Source organism: Suricata suricatta, chromosome 7 (genome assembly GCF_006229205.1).
Source record: "Suricata suricatta isolate VVHF042 chromosome 7, meerkat_22Aug2017_6uvM2_HiC, whole genome shotgun sequence".
Classification (NCBI taxonomy): domain Eukaryota; kingdom Metazoa; phylum Chordata; class Mammalia; order Carnivora; family Herpestidae; genus Suricata; species Suricata suricatta.
This window is the reverse complement of record NC_043706.1, coordinates 52,092,990-52,114,500: the sequence shown is the minus strand read 5'-3', so window position 1 is coordinate 52,114,500 and position 21,511 is coordinate 52,092,990. Positions and strand designations below refer to the sequence as shown.

Sequence of the window (21,511 nt, the reverse complement as noted above, 5' to 3'; positions counted from 1 at the left end):
CATACTGCAGATGACCAGTTTCACTGTGACTTCATGCTTACCAGCTTCAACTGGTTCTAACCAGCAGTCTTTTCCTCTCTGTGTTAATTTCACCCCTTCTCGCCGTCATACTGCCTTTTTCCCCCTTACTGTCAGCAGATGATCAGCACTCCTGCTCACAGAGGATATTGACGCCAGCAAGTGAAATGTCTTTTATCTTTGCTACCAAAGATACAGACCTGCCTTCGTTTGCATCCATCCCAGCCTGTCTTTGCTCCTGTTTGACACAGGAATTCCTCTCTCCACCTCTTCAGGGCCTATAACCCTCCTCCTATGCTCTGAATCCCATCTGTGCCATTGCCTCAGAAACCTCCTTTTTCATTACACTAAACTTTTCTCTCTCAACAGATCTTTCTCCTTGAATTTTAAGCATGCCAAAGCCTCCTTGCTAGTAAGACAACAAACAAAATTTCTCTCTTAACTCCATGCTTTTTTCCCACCTACTGCCTTACTTACATCATTCCTTTCCTTAAAGGCCAGATTTGTCAAAGAGTTATCTCTACCCTCCATTTTCATTTCTTCACTCCATATTTATTCCCTGCCTCCCTCTCTTCTGGCCTCTGGCCCCATAATCCACCACAACTCTTGTAAGATCTCGAATGACTTCCATGTGGCTAAATCCAGTGGATGGTGTTCAGGCCTCATTCTTCTATTTGATCTCACTGGCTGTCATTTCTTCTTGAAATACTACTTTTTTCTTTGGTTTTTATGGCTCCACACTGCCCTGGTTTGCCTCCTGTTTCTTGGGCTCTTCCTGCTCAGTTCCATTTCTAGACTCAGTCACAAGGCCAGTACATGTTGGAGTTTTTCGGGGTTGCCTGTTGACTTTCTTTTCTCTCTCTGTTGACTCCCATCCATGCCTACATCCCTAAATTCTGTGGATTTGACCTTCGAAATATCTCCTGCCCTGTCTGCTTCTCTCCACTGCTGCCACATTCTTTTGCAGTCACTTATGGTTCCCTACCTGGCTTCTGTGGGAATACTTTCACCACTTGAGTTTCTTCTTCATCTAACCTGGGATCTGATCATTCAGTCCTATCATCCTCCTTAACGCATTTCACTGCATTAGTTCATAAAAAAATATTCAAAATCCTTTAAGAAGTTCATGAGACTAGGGGCCTCTGGGTGGCTCAGTCGGTTAAGTGTCCGACTTCAGCTCAGGTCATGATCTCATGGTTCATGAGCTCGAGCCCTGCATCGGGCTCTGTGCTGACAGCTCAGAGCCTGCTTTGGATCTTCTGTCTCCCTCTTTCTCTGCCCCTTTCCTGTGTGCATGTGCTTGCTCTCTCTCTCTCCCTTTCTCTCTCTCTCTCAAAATTAAACATTCGAAAAAAGAAAAGTTCATGAGACTCTGCATCTTCTTGGCCCCTGCATCTATCCAGGCATGTCTCACCATGTGTTCTCCTGCTTTTGGCTCTCCTCCCAGGGAGGGTCTCCTTGTCCTGACGTGTCCTCCAGGCCCAAACACTTGCAGGCTTTTCCACTTCTGCCTTGGTGCTCAGGGTGCTCTTTCCAACCAGATTTCTTCCTTCGGAGCTCTGAGTTCTTCGTATACACAGTGCCTATATTCTTAGTGCCTCACTGCTTAGCGCATAGTAGGTGCTTATTAAATTGAGTGAAAAAACTTATTACTGAGTGAATGAATGAACTTGCAAGTTTGTTGACTGGGAAGAATTATTTAGAATTAGCATTACCAAAGCACCAAGTTAGGCCTTCTCTGACATTTTCATTACATTGGTTACATACCAGTGGATGCTTTTTAATTACTTGTGCATATTACGGTTTATACTTAGTTTCACAAGTACTTTCACATGAATGTTCTCTTGAGACCGTAGGCAAATCAGTTGGCTTCTTCAGACCTTATGGCTGTAGCAGCCCCAAATGTCTTTCTTCCACCCCCACACACATGTTAAGAGACTCCCTGGAATTCTAGATGATTCTTTCATTTCTTATTTTCTCTAATTCTTGATTTTAATTTTTTGTAGGAGAAATGAGAAACCTGAGATATGGCTTTCTAGATGCATGTTAGGACCAAATCACAGGACACCTGAGTCACAGCCCCGTCACTTCTTTCTAACTTGGTAGAGCCTTTTTGCCCAAATATGTAAAAATGATCCTTTAAAATGTTTTTAAAGTTTGAAAAACTGTGGTGAAATATACATAACATAACATTTGCCATTTGGTATGTTAATAGATTGTTGCTAAACTATCACCGTCATCCATCTCCAGAACTCTTCTCGCACCCCTTAAACACTGGCAATAACCCTGCTACTTTCTATTTTTTTGTGTGAGAAAGAAAATTGTTGCTCAGTGTCCTTTCAAATGATCAGATATCTCCTATCCCAAAGCTTATTTAAATGGCTTTGATTTTGATGAAACAGTCTGTCACTGAATGCTGTCTTCTCTAGCTCCATCATTTTACAGTGCATTCCAGAGTCGGGCTAGTATGAAACGTGACTCCACTCCATTCCCCCAGTCCTAAACATATTCTTTTCCTCTTGATTTGAGAGGGAAAAGGTTTGCTGTCTCCTACTGAGAGTCTAAGGCAGTAGGCATGTTTGTGTTTGTGCCTGCTTTGTGTTTGTCTTGGTACATAATTATCTGATAGTGTTGTGGATATTTTTTGCCCATGCAGAATATGGGTGATTTTGAAAGAAATGAAAAATATACTAGAGGCAAGAAGAATTTTAAGATGATTTAGTTCCCAAACTTACCTGATAAGAATCACCTGGGGGAAGGGGAAAACCTTGTTAAAATACAGATGACCAGGCCTTTGTTAGGGCCCCAACACCATTCCAAGTGTGGAAAACATTGTTATAGGTATACATTGATGAGCACTTTTTGGAATACAATGTGGAATTACATCTTACTTTACATAATTTATTTTTCTGAATATGCCAGTACACACACTGACACACTCTCCTGTGTGTCTTGTATTTCCATCAGCATTATCACTTTCCCCACCAGCAGAAGCATAAATTCTTCTGTGCTTTCTTTATCTTGATTTTTCAGCTTTATAGTGGATGTAATGATTTAATTAGTTTTCAGTTTGTAATGCCAGCACAGTGCAGCACATTGCTCAGGCTTTGACATACTTGGGTTCAAATCCTCACTGCCATTGTCAGCTTGCGTTCTTCGAGTTACTTAGTCTCTTTAAACTTAAATTTTTTCATCTGTAAATTCAGGATGATAATTATACTTTTTGAAACTTTGTAATTTATCCCTTGCTTGTTGTTTTCACTGCATACCTGTTTTCCAGATTGTTTTTAGCAGAGAAAGCCTTTAGGAAACCTCAAAAAGATGTGTGTTTGTTTAGTTTATGGAGAAGCTACGACATCATGTCCTGTTCCTTGTGGATTTTGATAAGGGTTTGAAATCCTGATTGACAGCTATAGATGGTAGCTTTGTCTGCAGATATTAACAAAAAGAAAAGGAACAAACCTAGGATGGAGAGTGTCTTCAGGAATTTGAACCAGGTGCAAAATGGTACCTTCCAGTCTTCAAAGCTTACTCATTTCCTTATAATTTATTCATTTTTCAAACATTCATGTGCCGAGCATCATGCTAGATATTGGAGATACAAACATGGCTAAAACATAGGCCCGGCCTTCAGGAAGCCCGCTATCCATTGTGAGAGACAGACAAGTGCAGAGTTCTAACGAACTGTGGCAAATACACACATGAGGATAGTAGACAGCATCCGGGAACGTAGGAAAACAAGACTTGCTGGAAGAATCTGAGTTGATCAGATGTATGTATGGGGGTGGGGTATGCAGAGGACAGTTCTTGAGCAAAGGAAAGAGACAGAAACCCGATGTGTTTTTGTTTTGGGAAATGGACTCTGCTCGTCTCGTTCTGTCCTGATTCCTAAAGGGGAGCGTTTCTGAAGAGGGTTCAGATCCCGCGAACTTACATCTGTACCCACACAATAAATAGAATGCTGAGACCCAGCACAACACAGTAAACCCTATGGCTTTAAACACATTTTGCATATTTTGAAAAAGCATCCTGATTTGGATTCTGACTACTAATACTAAATGGCCTTTCAGCCATTATCACCCTTTTTGTTCTGAAATTGTTAATCTTGTGACCTCAGAAATGCTCTCTTCTCTTAACTAACTTTTATCACTGTTCCTTCAAGGATGTTCAGTGGCCGTTTCTAAGCTTAAGTATTCTGACTTGGTTTCATATTCCTTGTAGTTGAGCATTTCAGTATTTGGCATGATGTAATGTGGGAGTCTTAGGTAGTTTCTTGTGCTAATCTTCACCCATTTGTAACATTGCGTAAGTCAAATTTTCTTTCAGAATCCTATCTAATCCTCATGTGAGCTAATATATTAATGAAGTATATAAGGACCAGGAAGTTACTTTGGGGTGTCTGTACCAAAAAATATCTTGTGGGGGTGCTTGGGTGGTTCAGTCGGTTAAGCATCAGCTTCGGTTCAGGTCATGATCTCACGGTTCATGGGTTCGAGCCTGCATCGGGCTCTGTGCTGACAGCTAGCTCAGAGCCTGGAGCCTGCTTCGGATTCTGTATCTCCCTCTCTCTCTGACCCTCCCCTGCTTGCGCTGTCTCTTTCTGTCTCTCAAAAATAAATTTAAAAACATAAAAAAAAATCTTGTATAGTTTTAATGTTCTGTTAGTTTGGCTATCTGTTAATGTGAGTGGTTACATATATGTATGTGCATATATATATATGTGTGTGTGTGTGTGTGTGTGTGTAGCCTATTGTGTATCTTTTCTGCCTACAGAGAATGCTCTTTTAATGTGGGTGTTGCATGAAAGATAAACATTACTTTCATCCAAAATTATTTTCTATTATTTGGTATTCTATTATTAAGGTATTCTCTGATACCTTTTGGTCCTCTACTTTTTTAAACAAACTGAGGGCACTAAGCATGCATATAAGTGGTTTGCACTTTTGGCTTTACTTTCAATTTTATCTTATGGCTTTATCTTGATTTTATACTTGCACTATATAATTTGTGATTATCTTCCTTTTTAAAAATTTGTTTGATATCTACTTATGTTTGAGAGACAGAGAGAGCACGGGTGGAGGAGGGGCAGAGAGAGGGGGAACAGAGGCTCCAAATCAGGCTCTGTGCTGACAGCAGAGAGCCCAGTGGTGGGCTCAGAACTCAGGAACTGTGAGATAATGACCTTGGTCAGATGCTTAACTGACTGAGCGACCCAAGTGCCCCTAATTTGTGTGTGTTTTTTTTGTAAGCTGTTTTTAATCATGTATGGAATAAAAGTAGGCTAAAAATATATGTTTTTAAAAAGTGCTTTCTGTGAAGATTGAGTGATTCAGAAAAGATTATCCCAGAATAATAACACAAGTTAAGAGTTAGAATGGCCCTTTTCTTATAAAAGAAATATATATTATTTTCAGTGGCAGAGTATTACATTATACAATTTTGAAAGGTTTGCAGAAAACAGGGAAATTAGAAAAGTTAATGGAATGTAGGAACACGGTTGCTACCTTGTACCTGTTTACAATATAGTGTTATTAGACTCTTAAACTTAAGATGGGAATGGAATTTCCTATTAAAGTTCCACAAAAAGGAGATCTTAAGCTGAAACGAAACCTTTGGAATGAAAATACAAACCTGTAGGTGGAAAATAGCTTAAGTTTTAAAAGGTTATATGATCCCAGTGATCCTGTAAAGAAGACAGAAGATAGATAGGTCACAGCACAAGCCTCTTCTGGAAGCCCCAGACAGCTAGAGGAAAGGCAGAGTAGAAGACGGAAAATGACCGAATGGTTAGGAAATGAGCTTGGGGATAGATAGGATTTTGGTTTTAAAATTTGTTTTCTTTTTTTACTTCTTGCTTAATTAATTTTTGTCTACTGCAATCTTTTAATAGAGGAATGCCACTTCGTTTTTTTTTCCATTAAAGTGTTAAATATCATGATAAAAGAGGTGACTTATTCAAACTCAGTGTATCATACAGCTGCCTTTGTGCTGAAATGACTGTGTCATTCTGAAGGAAGTTTTGTGTTTTATTCTCTTAGTCAAAAACTTGGTTCTTGAATGACTTTATTCATTCCCTCTGGGATTACTCAGTGTTTACTTTCTTCCTAATGGCAGGGTTCGGATAACAACATGCCCTTTCTTGTTAGGAGATTTGGCAAACCCAGAAAGGCTATTTTTTATTTCTTCAAAATGTGTGAACTTTATGGAAGCAAAACAGTTTTTTGAACATTAGATACTTGTTGTTGTCTAGACTTAAATTCACCTGTTTAGTAATCTTGAAGTTGGCAGATTCTTTAAAATGTTTCTATGGGAGTAAAAAATGTTATTTTTAGAGGTATGTTTTTTACCTCTATTGTTGTCAGTAGATTTATTATTCCAATAACAAATCTAGGATCACTTTTAAGTAATCATGTTGGTGAATATGAAAAACATTAACGAATTTCCTAGCAATTTGCCAGTAAATAGGGAGGTAAGTCATGGCAGCTATATTTCAGGGTTCTGAACACCTTCAGAGTGCTATGAAACTGTAAGTAGATCTCCTTGGAGCTCTGCTTTCTCATCAGATACAAAAGACTACGAATTGTTGTTTACCTTCCTAAGATTAAGAGATTTTCATGTAAACAGCTTTTTAAGTAGTATTCAAAATAATTTGCTTTTCAGTCCTACCCCATGACCTCTGAGCCCTCCCATTCATTCTGCAGTTCCAAAATGACTACTCTGAGCACACCAGAATGTCTGTGGACATTGTTGAGAGCCAGCCTCAGAACTTGATAAGCGGGTTCTTTCTCAGTGATTTTGAGGGTGGGTCCCACTCTTTCTGAGCTTTACTGTTTCCACATTTGTTTTTGCATTCTTTTAATGCTTTGCTTTTGAGATGAACACTTCCTGACTGGCTTTTGGCCTTGTATTAAATTTCCAACTACCACATTTTGTCACTGTCTATACAAGGAGTATTTGAGAAGTCTTTCCCTCTCCCTGTCTTGTATATAGACAGAGATACCTTTAAAGTATTCCTGTGGTTTAGTGTAACATACAAGTCTCACAAATTAGAAAGGGTTGAAGTCTGGTGTATGAGTGTGTGTGTGTCTGTGTGTGTGTGCATGCACTTGTGTAAGTGTACATGTAAACAGGCATGCACATATGATGCTTGTGAAGATATAAAAAGTACTTATTTTAGTCTTTTATTTATGATTCAAATTACTAATTAACCAAGCTACTTACCAACTTACCACTAGATATTCATTGAGTGTCTGCTAATTCTGTGTCACTCTTGGTCTCAGAAGAAGGATAAACTACAAAAGTTTATTAATACATGGTTCTTGCTGACTTAGAGTTTGCCGGTTGTGGGAAGCAAGATGTGCACGCACATTAAGCAGGGAATTAATAGGGCAGGGAAGTATATGATTATTCTAAAGGCCAGAATGACTAGCACAGGCCTAGGAGTGGAAAGAGTTCAGGCAACAGAGAGAAAGGTGAAGGTTGGGAAGATTAGTGGAGGGCTTCACAAAGGATGAAAGTGCTCGCGAAGGTGAGTGAACAGTGAGAACACAGCAATCACAGGAAATGGCATCCTGTCCACTGGGCAATGGATGCCATGGAGGCAGCATTGAATTCATCATAAACCTTTGTGTTGGGGAGAAACCGAGAGGATGGATGGATGCTGTTGGAATAGTAGAGTGTAAGACTATGAGGAATTTGTAGACTTCATTGAAAGTTATCAACTTTTTATAATTTCCTTACTACATTTGGTTTTGGCACACAAAAGCTTTCTTTTTTTTTTATTTGAGAAAGAGAGAGAGAGAAAGCCCATTTGGGGGAGGGGCAGAGAGAGAATCTTCTTTTTTAAGTTTGTTTATTTATTTTGAGAGAGAGGACACAAGCAAGCAGTGGGGGGGGGGTGGCAGAGAGAGAGAATTCCAAGCACACTCTTCGCTGCCAGCTCAGAGCCCAATGTGGGGCTCGAACTCAAGAACCGTGAGATCATGCCCTGAACCAAAATCAGGAGTTGGACACTTAACTGACTGAGCCACCCAGGTGCCCCAGCACATGAAAGTTTCTGAGAGCAGTAAGCATTGTTAAATATTTGATGAAAATCTCTGTATTTCAACACAGGCTTAGTATTAGTATTTGCAGAAATGTTATGTAAATAGATAAACAGGTACATATAATGTTGAATTGGCGCGTGAGAAAACTTAACTAATTAGTGTGAATTTTTTCCTAGGCCGGACCTGATAGACATGAATACTGTTGCTGTTCAAAGCAACCTTGCAAACTTAGAGCACGCATTTTATGTAGCGGAAAAAATTGGAGTTATAAGACTTCTGGATCCTGAAGGTGAGTTGTTCTGACTAGATGTAGACTGGCATGAAAGTGATCAAAAGTAATCTGTCAGCATTTTGAAATAATTTATGTGGCTGCTTTTAGATGTTGATGTCTCCTCACCTGATGAAAAATCAGTAATAACTTATGTGTCATCTCTCTATGATGCATTTCCCAAAGTCCCTGAAGGTGGCGAAGGTATTGGTGCAAATGTGAGTATTGATTTTTCCATACTAGAAGCTGCTGATTCAGTAACAACCAGTTAATGACCAGTTAACTGAATTCTGATAGAGTTTTTTTTACAGTATTTAAATGTGAAATATTCTTTAAAGAATTTGAGTTAAGATGCTATTTGATGAACCAGTATTGTTTGCATTTTCATGTCACTATTTTACCATTATGACTAAAGTATAACTCAAAAAAATGTGTTCTGTGTTATAAAATAAGCTATTTAGAGTTACAAATCATTTTATAAATAAAAACTCACAAGCACTGAATTTTGGAGTTTTTCCTTTTTAACTTGTTGCTGTTTTATATTTGCTTTGATATCTTTCGGTGTCTGCAGAATATTTCACATCTGAGATCACTTTCAATGTTATTAACTCTCATAATCTCATGAAGTAAGTGGGCTAGGAATTGTTTTTCTCATTTAAAATTTACATCGAGAGGAAGGTTATTTGATTTGCCAAATTAACAAGCTACTTCATCAGCAGAGTGAAGTGTGGCACAGAGAGCTTCGGGTTCCTCATTCGTCCACTGTGTTCCAAACATTTGTGTAATCGGTTCAGCTGTGCATTTTGAGGTGGTCCCATGAACACACACTGAGGCATTTCTGGAAGAGAACAGGAAACTCTCAGATGTTGTGCGTTGGAGGATGAGCCCCTTCATCTGGGCTTCTCCCCTTTCCCTTGCAGATACTCTTTTTCCTATTTTACTTTGAAGATTTTGGAGCTCATCTTTTCCACCTCAGTTTGCTCTGGTTTCTGGACCTATTTCCATTCTCTTTGTCCTGTTCTTTTCTCTCGGAGGTTTATCCTCTTCTGATCCCTGCGTAACTGGCCCCCATGCTCATCCTCTGCTGTGATGTCTGCCAACGATTCAGTGTTGAGCACGGCTTGGGAATGTTTCTTGTGGCCATTCTGTACCTTTTCTCCTCCCTGCTTTCACCCCATTCCTGACTGTTATTCCTCATTAGGATGACAGCTTTTCTATAGTTTTCTGTCTCTGTTGTTTTCCTCTTCTCATCAGCACTGCACACTGTCACCAGATTGATCTTCCTGAAACCTGATGTTTTTGGCTTGAAAATGTTCAGTGATTACATATGGCTTGTTAGGCAAAGTCCAGTCTAGATATTCTGACATTGAAAATTCTGCATATATAATTTCTGAGTACCTACTTTTTTAGCTACAGAGTTTCAACACAGACCGTTTGCTGGTACCCAGGGCATTTCTAGTTCAGGGTCCTATTCACTTGGAGTTCCCTATTTTTTAAATCTCACCCCTCCCTGTACTTACTGGTTGTTGCAGAACTGCTCAGAGACTTCCTCTTCCAAGAATCCCTTGGTGATCGTTTTGAGGCACATGCATGATGACCAGATTCTTATCTTAGCCTTTATCCTATACTACTGTTTCACTTATTTCCACACTTAATTAACCACTGCTTTTCATTTTGCTTAACTGTTTATGTTATGACTCTCCTGCCTCCCATCTAGACAGTAACTCTTTGATAAAAGGTATTATGTCTTAAAGCATTAAATTCTTATTACAACATGTAGCATAATGCTGCATGTAATAAGCACTTGTCGAATACTTTTAATTGAACATAGGTGACAGCCGTCCAGTTCTCTCCATTTTTATAAAAGGTTTGCTTAATGACTAATCCTACCATATACATTTCCTATAGTTTTTATTCCTGTCTACTTTCCTACATACTCTATACATTGAGTTTCAGCCATACAGTGGGTAGATCTGTAAAGGCTGCACGCTTTTACTCCCTCATCTTGGGTGCCTGGAAAAACCCCAAAATGATCACAGTGTTTCTTCCTGCTGCGTTTGGATGCAGCCTCAGAAGCCTTCTTAACGTAGTGCCCCAGGCAGCCCCCATCTCTGAATCACAAGTGGCACCAGGCCAGTCTTCGTTGTCAGATGCTGGTAGCATGTTTTCAAAGCTGGTTATGTGGGGTGGGTGAAAAGTGAGAAAACACCGAGCTGGTTCTGACTGACAGGCTTAAGAATGTGTAAATTCACAGAATGACCTTTGACTACCTTGTGTTAGGTATGGAGGTTGTTACCTGCAGACACGGATCTTTTCTGTCACTTTGTTGTTCCAGGATGTTGAAGTCAAATGGATTGAATACCAGAATATGGTGAACTACCTCATTCAGTGGATTAGACACCATGTGGCCACAATGTCTGAGAGAACATTTCCTAATAATCCCGTAGAACTCAAGGTCTGTGTCACTGTAGAAGTTACAAAGGATTGAATTGATTATTAAACTTTTAAATAATGTTATCATAGTTCCCTAATTTCAGAAGTTCAAGAAAAATCACCCTTGACAAGCAACTAATAAATAGGCAATATTTAAATTTATTCATCTCCCATTACTCAGAGAAAATGGAGGTAAACGTTAATAATTAAAACATAGTAGCAATAACACCTTAAAGAAATTTATAGTCCTTTAGCTTTGAATTGTTGAGAGTTATAAGATATAATTTGAGAGACCCTGGAAGTGACATTGCCGAGTTGTTTTTGGTGTATGGGCAAAGCTGGGAGCCCACCAGATGGCTGAGCAGGAGGGGCTCTGGGAAGCTGGTACAAGTTTAACCACGGTTGGGATTGTGCCTGTGGTTAAACCCTGATAAAATTTGCTATAGAGAAACATAAAAAAAAAAACCTGCTATAGAGGCTTCTTTTTGTAGAGCAAGAAGCACATACTCCATTTCACCATGAAATCAGAAATACATACCTGACTTCCAGTGTAAATGAATTCATTTAGTAAGACGTTTGCTGCTACCTAAAAACAGGGCTAACTCTTTGAGGCAAGTCATCCTAGAAATATAAAAGAATTGTAGATATGTAAACTTACGATGAGTACCATCTCATTTTGTATTTGAATTTTTAATAACAAAGTGATCTGCTTTAAGAAATGGATAATGTGAATATTAACAATAAAGTCTTAATTCCTTGAATTATAGGCTTTTTTTTGACAAACTGGAATTGCAAAAACTGTAGTAACCTAGGGTGGGTCCTGTTAAAGTTATTCATCGTGTTCATGCACCCGTACAGAACATCTGTGGAACAGTTTTTATTCACATTGCCATGGGGAGTTTGTCCTTGGCACGAAGTTACTTGGCATGTGTTGATGTGATGCTTTTTAAGTGTTCTGAAGCTGTTTGTGTGATGTCTCCCTTTGTGGATGCAGAACCTTCCAGGGCCAGAAAGATGTCCCCCTTCTTTCACCATATCCACCAGGAATGGTGGTTAGCTCATATCAGCATCCTGAGCTTATTTTCTAGTGGATGTCCTGAAACATTGCATTTTGAATTCAAAGCCATTTTCAGATTTCAAGTTCAGCTTATTTCCAAATGGATTCCTATTGTACAGACACTTGGTTAAATTTGTATTGGCTTCTGATTAATGCAAATTCTTAGTTTTGGAAGAAAGTTTGAGTAGCTACACAGATTACTTGCTGGTGCCTTGGATAGCACATGATACATGGGCAAAACTTCATGGGGGAAATACCAATAATTTCATTCACCAGTAAAACATCAAGTGTAATCCTTCAGAAATGTGGCTGCCTGAAAATTTATAGGGAATTTTTTTAGAAAAACAACACGAATTGAAATAATTTGTATATACTTACTAATGTGGGTGTGTTTTATCTGTATAATTTTTATGAAGGTCCTTTTTAATAGTTAATTTTAAGAGATTTTCAAATTAGTATCTACAGAGCAGATAATTTAATTATGTAGTTGAAACTTCTATAATAATAGCTGCAACTAACAGCATCTATGTTTGTTTATTACAAGATGTGTTTAACCTGGCCAACAAGGTTAAGTACTATAATGGAGCATTGGATCATTCCAATGAGACATTGCAACCAAGGGTTAGCCCTTAGATATCTATGTGATAAGAATTATGTTTTCAAGGATAGATCCATAATACGGAAGAGAACAACATTTTTTTTTCCTTTGGGGAATTGCATCAGATTATTTTTCCAAAAACTGAATGCTAAAGTGCAGCATTTGGAAAGTGAATCTTTAAAAAGATCTGTTTTCTTGTTTGTATGATGAGAGAGTTTTAGTTAGAACCGTACTAAACACTGCCATGGCTTATTATTATCCAGATCCCTGCATGGCACATGTTGAATCATGGCTCACATCAGTAATTACACCCTTGTCAGATCATGCGTACTGTAACCTAGTCGCCAACTAGCTGGAATCAGTATTGTCCTTGAGTGTCAGTTTTATAAAGGAATTCCACTGAATGCATGTAACACAGTAAGTGGCATTTGAAGTGGCTACTCTGTGTGGTAATGAAAATGGGTATTTGAAGTTTGGGCCTCCATTTATTTTCCCTTTCATTCTAGGCACTTTATAATCAGTATTTACAGTTTAAAGAAACAGAAATTCCACCAAAGGAGACAGAAAAATCGAAAATTAAACGCCTATATAAATTATTAGAGGTAAGCAGGAATTTCCTGTTTTGTTCAGCATTAATCTTTTTTGTTGTGTTTGTATACATCCTTGCTTCATATTAAACTTTTTGTTTTCTCAAGATTTGGATAGAATTTGGACGCATCAAACTACTTCAAGGTTATCATCCAAATGACATAGAAAAAGAATGGGGAAAACTCATTATTGCCATGCTCGAGAGGGAAAAGGCACTTCGACCCGAAGTAGAAAGGTAGGCGGGAGATGTTTTCTGCCATGGGTATCAGGTTGGGTGTGGGGAGGTGCCTCTGTTCTCATGGAAAGAACTTAAGTTTTGGAGCCAGACAGACCTAGGACCAACATTTATATTTTTCATTTCCTGGGCTGTATGACCTTGGATAAGTCACTTAGTCTTTCTGATTCTCCCATTTTCTTATCCAGAAACTCTTCCAAGAGATTTGAAGAGTAAATCGGACATGATAGGCTGGGTTGGTGTGTGAAGTCTCCTCTAATAATCTAAATTACCTGTGGGCATTTCCCATAGATTTAAGGCATCAGGGCCTGGATCCCTCTGCAGGTCAACAGTTAACTTGCTTCGTTTCTTGTTATATTTTTGCCAAGGCCCTCCTTCCATGGGGCAATGGAAGCCAGATTCAGTGTGTCGCCATTTAAAGGGCCGTGAAGTGGAACTTAGGGAATACTCAGGATATGCTGGTCCAAACTCCCATTTCTACAGATGCATTTATTCCATGAAATCTTCACTGACTGTCATCCTCTCTCTCCCCGGTTGCCTGGGAAAGCATGCTTAGTCCCTAGGAGATATTTGTTGAATGGATTTGTCTCCATTATTGTACTTCCCTCACAGCCTGACCTGTGGCCCCGGGGAAGGGAGCTGGGAACTCCGTCGGGCCTGGGCCTTACAGGCTGGGCCTGCGCCATCCGTGCGCCTCTCCAGCCTTCTCACTGCCCACCCTCCTCGCTCCCTGCCCTGTAGCCACACTGGCTGTCTCTTGGAAGCCCTGATGCGCCAAGGTCCCGCCCTCCTCCATACACAGGATCTTTGCACCATCTGTTCCTTTGGCAGGGAGGTCTCTTTCATCCTCCCTGTCTCTCCTCACTCTGATCAATCTCAGATCCCGGCTTCAGTGTTACTTCCTCATGAAACTTCCTGTGGTCTCCAGGCTGGTTCAGATGTCTTGGTTATAACTCTCATATTTACATGTATTGTTCCTTCATATCTTGGTTGTAATTTTATATTTATTTCTATGATCGTTTGAGTAAGGACTGCCTGTTCATAGTTAGTGAGCCCCAAGACTGTGGAAACAGACTTGGTTTTCTGTCTTTTGTGTTGCCGGTGCTTAACACACTGGGCACATGGAGGTGCCTAGTGTACTCTGGTTCTTTGTGTCCCACACATGACTCCCACGTTGTTGAAATAGGAAAGAATAATTCACTGAAGATATGAGAGCAAGGCTAACTTGTCAGTCACTTACTAAATTACTGATTACATTCCTGTTAAGGAGTAATATTCTATCTGCATAACTGGATCTAGATCCAAAATAAGCTTGAAACACCCAGATGGACCTTTTATGGAAGAGATAATTGTGGGTGATTAAAATTATACATTAAGCTAATCATCTGAAGTAATGGAAAAATATGTCTCAGTAAGGATACAGAGTAGATTTTTAGTTGTCAGAATAGTAGCCGGATTTTAATGCAGCGGTTAAGAATTCAAGGTCCAGGAGCTAGTCAATCCCAGTTTAGATTTTCAGCCTAACTTGCAAACTGTGTAATCTTAGATAAGTTCATTAACCTCTCTAAGCCTCAGTTTCCTCATTTGTAAACAGGATGTAATAGTACCTTCCACATTTGGTGCTTATGAGTATGAGATGAGGTCATGCATATAAAATGATCAGTTAATTTCCTGGCACATAATAGTTGCTTCATAAATGCTAGTGCTGCTGTTATTATTTGGAGTTTTTCTGTTTACCAACTATATTTGATATGATACTCTAAAATTTCTCCTTTCTTGCCATCTGAAAAGAAAAATATCTACCTTTAGAATGGAGAAGCAACAGTTTTGCTTTGTAGTATTGGGGGTGTGAAAATGTTGGAGGAGCTTGGTTGAGTAAATGCCTTCATCTTTTCTGATGCAAGTTTTTGGGCATTAACTATTAATTGCAAGCAATAACTATGTAGCATAAGAATGTTTAAAAGATAAATGAGAAAGAACCCATGTTCTTTTGCTACATATTAGCCCATAGAAAGGAAAAACAAGCACAGACAAGTTGAATTTGCAATCATTGCCTTGATATTCTACTTTAGTGCTTTGGCATTATTGATTTATTGACTTCTTTTTCTTTCTTTCTTTTTTTTTTTTTTTTAAGTTTACTCATTTATTTTGAGAGAGATTATGAATCCCAGGCAGGCTCTGCACTGTCAGCATGATATGGGGTTCCAACCCACGAACCATGAGATCGTGACCTGGGCTGAAATGGGAAGTGTAACAACTGAGCCACCCAGGCTTCCCTACTGCTTTGGCTTTTAAAAATATAAAGTAACAGTAGTCAGATGAAGTAACGTTCTTGACAGCAGTCATGAAAAAAAAAAAGGAAATGGATAATTTTCCAGTTAATTTAACCTAAGAAACAAATGACATGGTGGTGAAAATGGAAATGTACTTTGTTTCTCATCAAACTCACTTGTTTGTGTGCTTATAAGTACAAGCTTTCCGTCAGTACAGACAGACCTGGCCCTTTGCAAAAGTCACACTGTGAATGAATATTTGCATTTTTAAGCTGGTGATTGTGATTGCCTGAATAACCTTTACTAATGGTACCTGGGCTTCAGTGAGAGGCATCTGAGTTGTTTTTTAGGTGGCTGCAATTGGATGACTCTTGATGAAAATATTTGGCAAATATTTTTCAGTGACGCCCTGATGAGCCTGCCTTGTCCATACTTGTAGAGTTTTCATGCAGGCTACAAAAGGCAAACCTCAGCTAGCAAACGCATGGCTTTAGGCGAGATTCTTTTGAATAGTTACCAGCATATTATTTGCTGTATGTTGAATATGCAAGTTGGAGCGTATTTAAGGAGCTATTAAGGCTGAAACGTTTAGCTGTGGTTTTCACCGTTAGAAGTAGAGCTTTTAGCAGACCTTCTACTTTTTAGTCTACTTTTAATGGTCAAAGAAAGAACATCGTTTCAGGAATAAAAATGCACAGCAGTAGTTACAGCTACCGTAGCAGTGATTCTGTGTTTAGTAACACCACCAGCACTCGAACCAGTCTTGATTCAAATGAAAACTTTCTCTCCGTTAATTGTGGTCCAACTTTGATCAACTCCTGCATTAGCTTTGGCAATGAATCCTTTGATGGACACAGGTATCGAATTATCACTGTAGGATTGTGTTTTGCTTTTGGTGGGGAAGTGTTTTTCAGGAGCGGTAAACTCTGGACTTCAAAGGGAGAGGTTTAATTTATTTTGTCCCTTCTTTTAGGTTGGAAATGTTGCAGCAGATTGCCAACCGAGTTCAAAGGGACAGTGTCATCTGTGAAGACAAACTGATACTTGCCCGAAATGCTCTCCAATCTGTAAGTTAATTTCAGGAGCCATTGGGGTTGTGGTGGAGGGGTCTGTACCTTGGGATGAACTAAAAATTTTTGTGTAACATTAAGTTGATTCTTGCATTGTCTTCTATTGAAACTTAAAGTTTGTTAAAGATTGTGATCACTGTTGGCTCTCTTGAGGAACAGTGAGCAAAGAGAAAGCATATTTTTGAACCAAAATGAAAAACAGAGAAGACCTAATAAATAGCTTTGCATTCCAGTATTTTGAATTTTATAGTTGAGGCTAGTTTGGAAACTTGTTTCATAGAATTAATATTGAGTTCTTTTAAAATACAGGATTCTAAAAGACTAGAATCAGGAGTACAGTTTCAGAATGAAGCAGAAATTGCCAGGTATATACTTGAATGTGAGAACCTTCTACGCCAGCATGTAATCGATGTGCAGATTCTTATTGATGGGAAATACTACCAGGCAGATCAGTTGGTGCAGAGGTGAGATTGCTACGTACTCATGCCTTACCCTTTTCTGCAATCACTTCATGGGCACCTGGGGTGGGAACGCGGAGTGTGCATATTTCTTAGGCTCTTTTCAGTTGAAAATGTGTATTGTCTTAATTCAGGTATATTTTGAGATATTAAATAGGTATTTGTTTTTCAAAGATAAGGAATAGAAAAATATTTTATAGTACATACAATATTGAATACTGAAGTAACTAACATACCAACAGTTAAAATATTTGTATGACATTTGGAAAAGGGAAATATAAGAAAAGCATCCTTTATAACTCATTTTTAAGTTATCTATCCTCTCATGAAAATGTTTATAACAAAATGTTGGAAAATATATATAAATGTATAAAGTTCTGTATCTCTGAGAAGTGGGTTTGGGGGTGGGGATGGAACCCTTTCAGGTTGTAGACAACATATATTATAAATATATGTCTATGAGATACATAAAAAGCAAAAATTGTAAATGATGCTTTGACCCAGTAATTTTATTTTTAGGAATTTGTAATTTTAAATATAGAAAATATATAAATAAACATAGAAAAAAGCTTTTTTTCCTGTCAGAAATATTTTTTGATGACAAAATTTGGAAATACCCTACATGCCAAATAGAATGATCACATCATAATGCAGTAATTATGTTCACTGTAAAGACTATGTGATAATATGGAAAGTGCTTATAGCACAAAATTCAGTGAAAAAAATTGTGATGCAAAATTTTGTCAATATGATTACCAGGACTGTCTTTTTGTTTTGTTTTGTTTTTTGTTTTTGGAGAGAGAGAGAGAGTGAGCACGTACAAGCAGGGAGAGGGGCAAAGGGAGAGAGAGTGAGACTCTTAAGCAGGCTCCACACCCAGCAAGGATCCCATCTCGGCTCCATTTCACTACTGTGAGATTATGACGTGAGCCAAAATCAAGTCAGACATTTAACCAACTGAGCCACCCAGGCGCCCTATGGCTTTTTTTAAATAGACAATTTTGGGGGAGCAGTTCATGTTTACAGAAAAATTGATTGGAAAATACAGAGTTTCTATATGACCCTTTAGACCCCCCTTTACCAATTATTAATATCTTCAATTAGTGTGACTCTGTTGTTAAAATTGATGAGCCAATATTGATATGTTACTATTAACATATCCATAGTTAGCATTAGAGTGAAAAGTGCCTTTTGCATTATAGTTTGTCTTTTGATTTTCTTTCCAGGGTTGCAAAACTACGCGATGAAATTATGGCCTTAAGGAATGAATGCTCCTCGGTGTACAACAAAGGGCGCATGCTGACGACAGAACAGACGAAGCTCATGATATCAGGAATCACTCAAAGCTTAAACTCAGGATTTGCACAGACCTTAAACCCCAGTCTGAGTTCAGGGCTGACCCAGGGTTTGACGCCTTCCCTGACCCCTTCTAGTGTAACGTCAGGCCTGTCATCAGGTCTCACTTCCCGCCTGACTCCATCTGTCACTCCAGCATATACACCTGGTTTCCCATCAGGAGGATTAGTTCCAAGTTTCAGTTCAGGAGTGGAGCCCAATTCATTACAAACTCTGAAACTGATGCAGATCCGAAAGCCCCTTCTGAAGTCTTCTTTGCTGGATCAGAATTTAACAGAAGAGGAAGTCAACATGAAATTTGTTCAGGATCTTCTGAATTGGGTTGATGAGATGCAGGTAAAAAAGTGTTTACTTTACCTGAAAGTTTTGGGCTTTATGACTATCAGTGTCTTTTTTTAACTCTAGTATCTTTCCATTTTAAGGTGCAGCTGGACCGCACTGAATGGGGATCAGATTTGCCAAGTGTTGAAAGCCATTTAGAGAACCATAAAAATGTTCACCGAGCTATTGAAGAATTTGAATCTAGCCTTAAAGAAGCTAAAATCAGTGAGGTATATTAGTTTAAAGTCTGTATATATTTCATTTTAGCTAGCTGTGTTTTGCTCTTTTTTTTTTTGTAAAGACCCTGTAACAAAATAATAGATTGAGTATGAGTCAGAATTCTGTAGAATCCCTAACCTCAATGTCTTTTTATCCCTTGTTATAGATCCAAATGACAGCACCTCTTAAACTAACGTATGCAGAAAAGTTACACCGATTAGAGAGTCAGTATGCAAAACTCTTGGTAAGTTTTCCTTTTTTTTTTTTAGTTTCTGTTTCCCTTATCTCTGTTTTGCAAAGCCATGATTCTTACAGTGATTTTTCTTATGAAGAATACATCCCGGAATCAGGAACGGCACCTTGATACACTCCATAATTTTGTAACTCGTGCAACTAATGAACTTATTTGGTTGAATGAAAAAGAAGAGGAGGAAGTTGCCTATGACTGGAGTGAAAGAAATACCAACATAGCTCGGAAAAAAGATTACCATGCTGTGCGTATGGCCCTTGTCACTGAATGCCAAGGTTGTGTCTCAGGTGTAGATCTTTTTCTAAGCTCACTTCTTAATTCTTTCTTAAATTAGGAACTAATGAGAGAACTCGATCAAAAGGAAGAAAATATTAAATCAGTTCAGGAGATAGCAGAGCAGCTACTTTTGGAAAATCACCCAGCCAGACTGACAATTGAGGTAAGTCAGGAAGCGTAATGGTCATGGTCGAATATTGACATTTGATTGTCACTCTGCAGATTCTTTTATTGCTGATAAACTGAAAAATACAAAGTATCAAACTTTTAATACAATGTGGCTCAAAAATAATGTATCCAACAAATCATAGTGTTTCTTGCCTTTAGCTCTCTTGCTTTCTGTGTGTCACTCCCCCGTCACTTAAAATACAGGTCCTTTTGTCAACTCCCATGGCTACAGGGATGTATTATAGTAAATATGAAGGATCTTGACGTTACAAACTTCTTAAATTTCTCCCTGACTGTGGTATTGTGCAAGCCATATAGCCGGACTCAGCCTCCCTCACCCATCCATAATGGGGGCGATCCTTCTAACCCATAGCATTGTGGTAAGAACGAGGCAAATAACACACTCTTACTACTTAGATAGCTTTGGTTACATATGTTCCCAGGAAGCATTTGTCATTATTATTTAACTTAATAATTGTATTCATGATATGGTTTTGTGAGCTGTATTGGAACAGTAATCTATCAAAGCATCATGGCATAGTACACACATTTCAGATCCCGAAATGGAGAACTGGTGTGGGGTTTATCAGGTTTCCCATGGCGTGGTGGTAGATGTTTACTGTTTAGTCCTAATATATACTAGTTAGAGCTAGTGAATTGCTCAAAGTAAAGGGGTGTTTTATAAGAGAGAAGTCCATCAAACATGGACAAACATGGTATACTGCCAGAGGGAAAGGATGGAGCTGTGCTTGAAATGTGACATGCTTCAAACTCTCACAGGTGAGGAAATGAATCTGATGGTCTTTGTTGACTGAAATTGCCACAAAACAAAAGATTAGTGAAATTTTAGGCCTCAACAGGAAGTTTTGGGAGTGTTATATTTGACCTGTTCCATAGAAAAATGGAGTCTTGGAGTGCCTGGGTGGCTCAGTCAGTTAAGCACTGAATTTGGGTCGGGTCATGATCTCCCAGTTTGTGGGGTCAAGCCTGTGCTTCCTCTGTCTCTCTGCCTCTTTCCCACTTGTTCTCTTCCCCCCGCATCTCTCAAAAACAAACAAACAAACAAACAAACATTAAAAGAAAAAAAGAAAAATAGAGTCTTGCATGCACATGAAATGCCATATAGGAAATTAAAGAACTAGGAGTGTAGTGGGGAGAACTAGGGAAAGCAAATTAGAATAACAAAGGATTTGGATATACTTTTGTATGATGATAAACAAAAAATAGGGTATTATTCAAGATAGAGATGAAAACTGTTAGGAGATATGATTACAGGCTAAGAATTTTAAGGGGACTAGATAATGTGAATGTGAACCTGATTACTTTTATGTAGAAATGCTAATCTAATTAACTAAAATTTCTTGAGGGATAAAATTAAGCTTGAGTCATGTTTATGATTCCATTGGCCTATCCAATGTCTTGTGGGCACATGGGTAACATTTAGTTAATTATCAACACTTTTTCATATGTTATGTGAATAAAGAAACTAATAATCTGACAACTCACAATGATATGTCTTTTATAGCCAATTTGCTCAAAGTACCTTAATTTGAGGGCTCAGGTAATATGATTCTGATATGTTGCCAGATTTCCATTCCTGTTTGTATATTCCATTCAGAAATCCTGCCTGAGCATAGCTCAGCAGAAATGCATTTTTCCAGAAGGAAGAATGACAGGCTTGCTTAACGGAGTCATTAAAATATCTAGATCACCCCCTTCTGGAAGTCAGTGAATTGCATCTTAAATATGAAAGGGTGTTTTGTTTTCTTTATGAAGTAGGTATTCTGTTACATTTTTGCTCTCACATGAGATTCACTTTATAGTAAAAATTCAAGTGAAAATATTTGTAATAAAAATTCCTAGCACTATAATAATTAT

General features: G+C 38.5%; 1 protein-coding gene across 7 annotated transcripts in view; it reads left to right on the top strand.

Moving 5' to 3' along the window:
* DST (dystonin) overlaps nucleotides 1-21,511 on the top strand; it is a 489,005-nt gene that overhangs the window by 302,091 nt on the left and 165,403 nt on the right. For all 7 annotated transcript variants that reach the window (XM_029945269.1, XM_029945267.1, XM_029945266.1 and 4 more), the window contains 12 exons: nucleotides 8,240-8,352; nucleotides 8,443-8,549; nucleotides 10,667-10,786; nucleotides 12,926-13,021; nucleotides 13,115-13,242; nucleotides 16,489-16,582; nucleotides 16,895-17,049; nucleotides 18,270-18,735; nucleotides 18,822-18,950; nucleotides 19,106-19,183; nucleotides 19,272-19,433; nucleotides 19,524-19,628. In XM_029945269.1, the coding sequence (XP_029801129.1) occupies nucleotides 8,240-8,352; nucleotides 8,443-8,549; nucleotides 10,667-10,786; nucleotides 12,926-13,021; nucleotides 13,115-13,242; nucleotides 16,489-16,582; nucleotides 16,895-17,049; nucleotides 18,270-18,735; nucleotides 18,822-18,950; nucleotides 19,106-19,183; nucleotides 19,272-19,433; nucleotides 19,524-19,628 (1,753 nt within the window). The remainder of the gene's footprint in view (nucleotides 1-8,239; nucleotides 8,353-8,442; nucleotides 8,550-10,666; nucleotides 10,787-12,925; nucleotides 13,022-13,114; nucleotides 13,243-16,488; nucleotides 16,583-16,894; nucleotides 17,050-18,269; nucleotides 18,736-18,821; nucleotides 18,951-19,105; nucleotides 19,184-19,271; nucleotides 19,434-19,523; nucleotides 19,629-21,511) is intronic.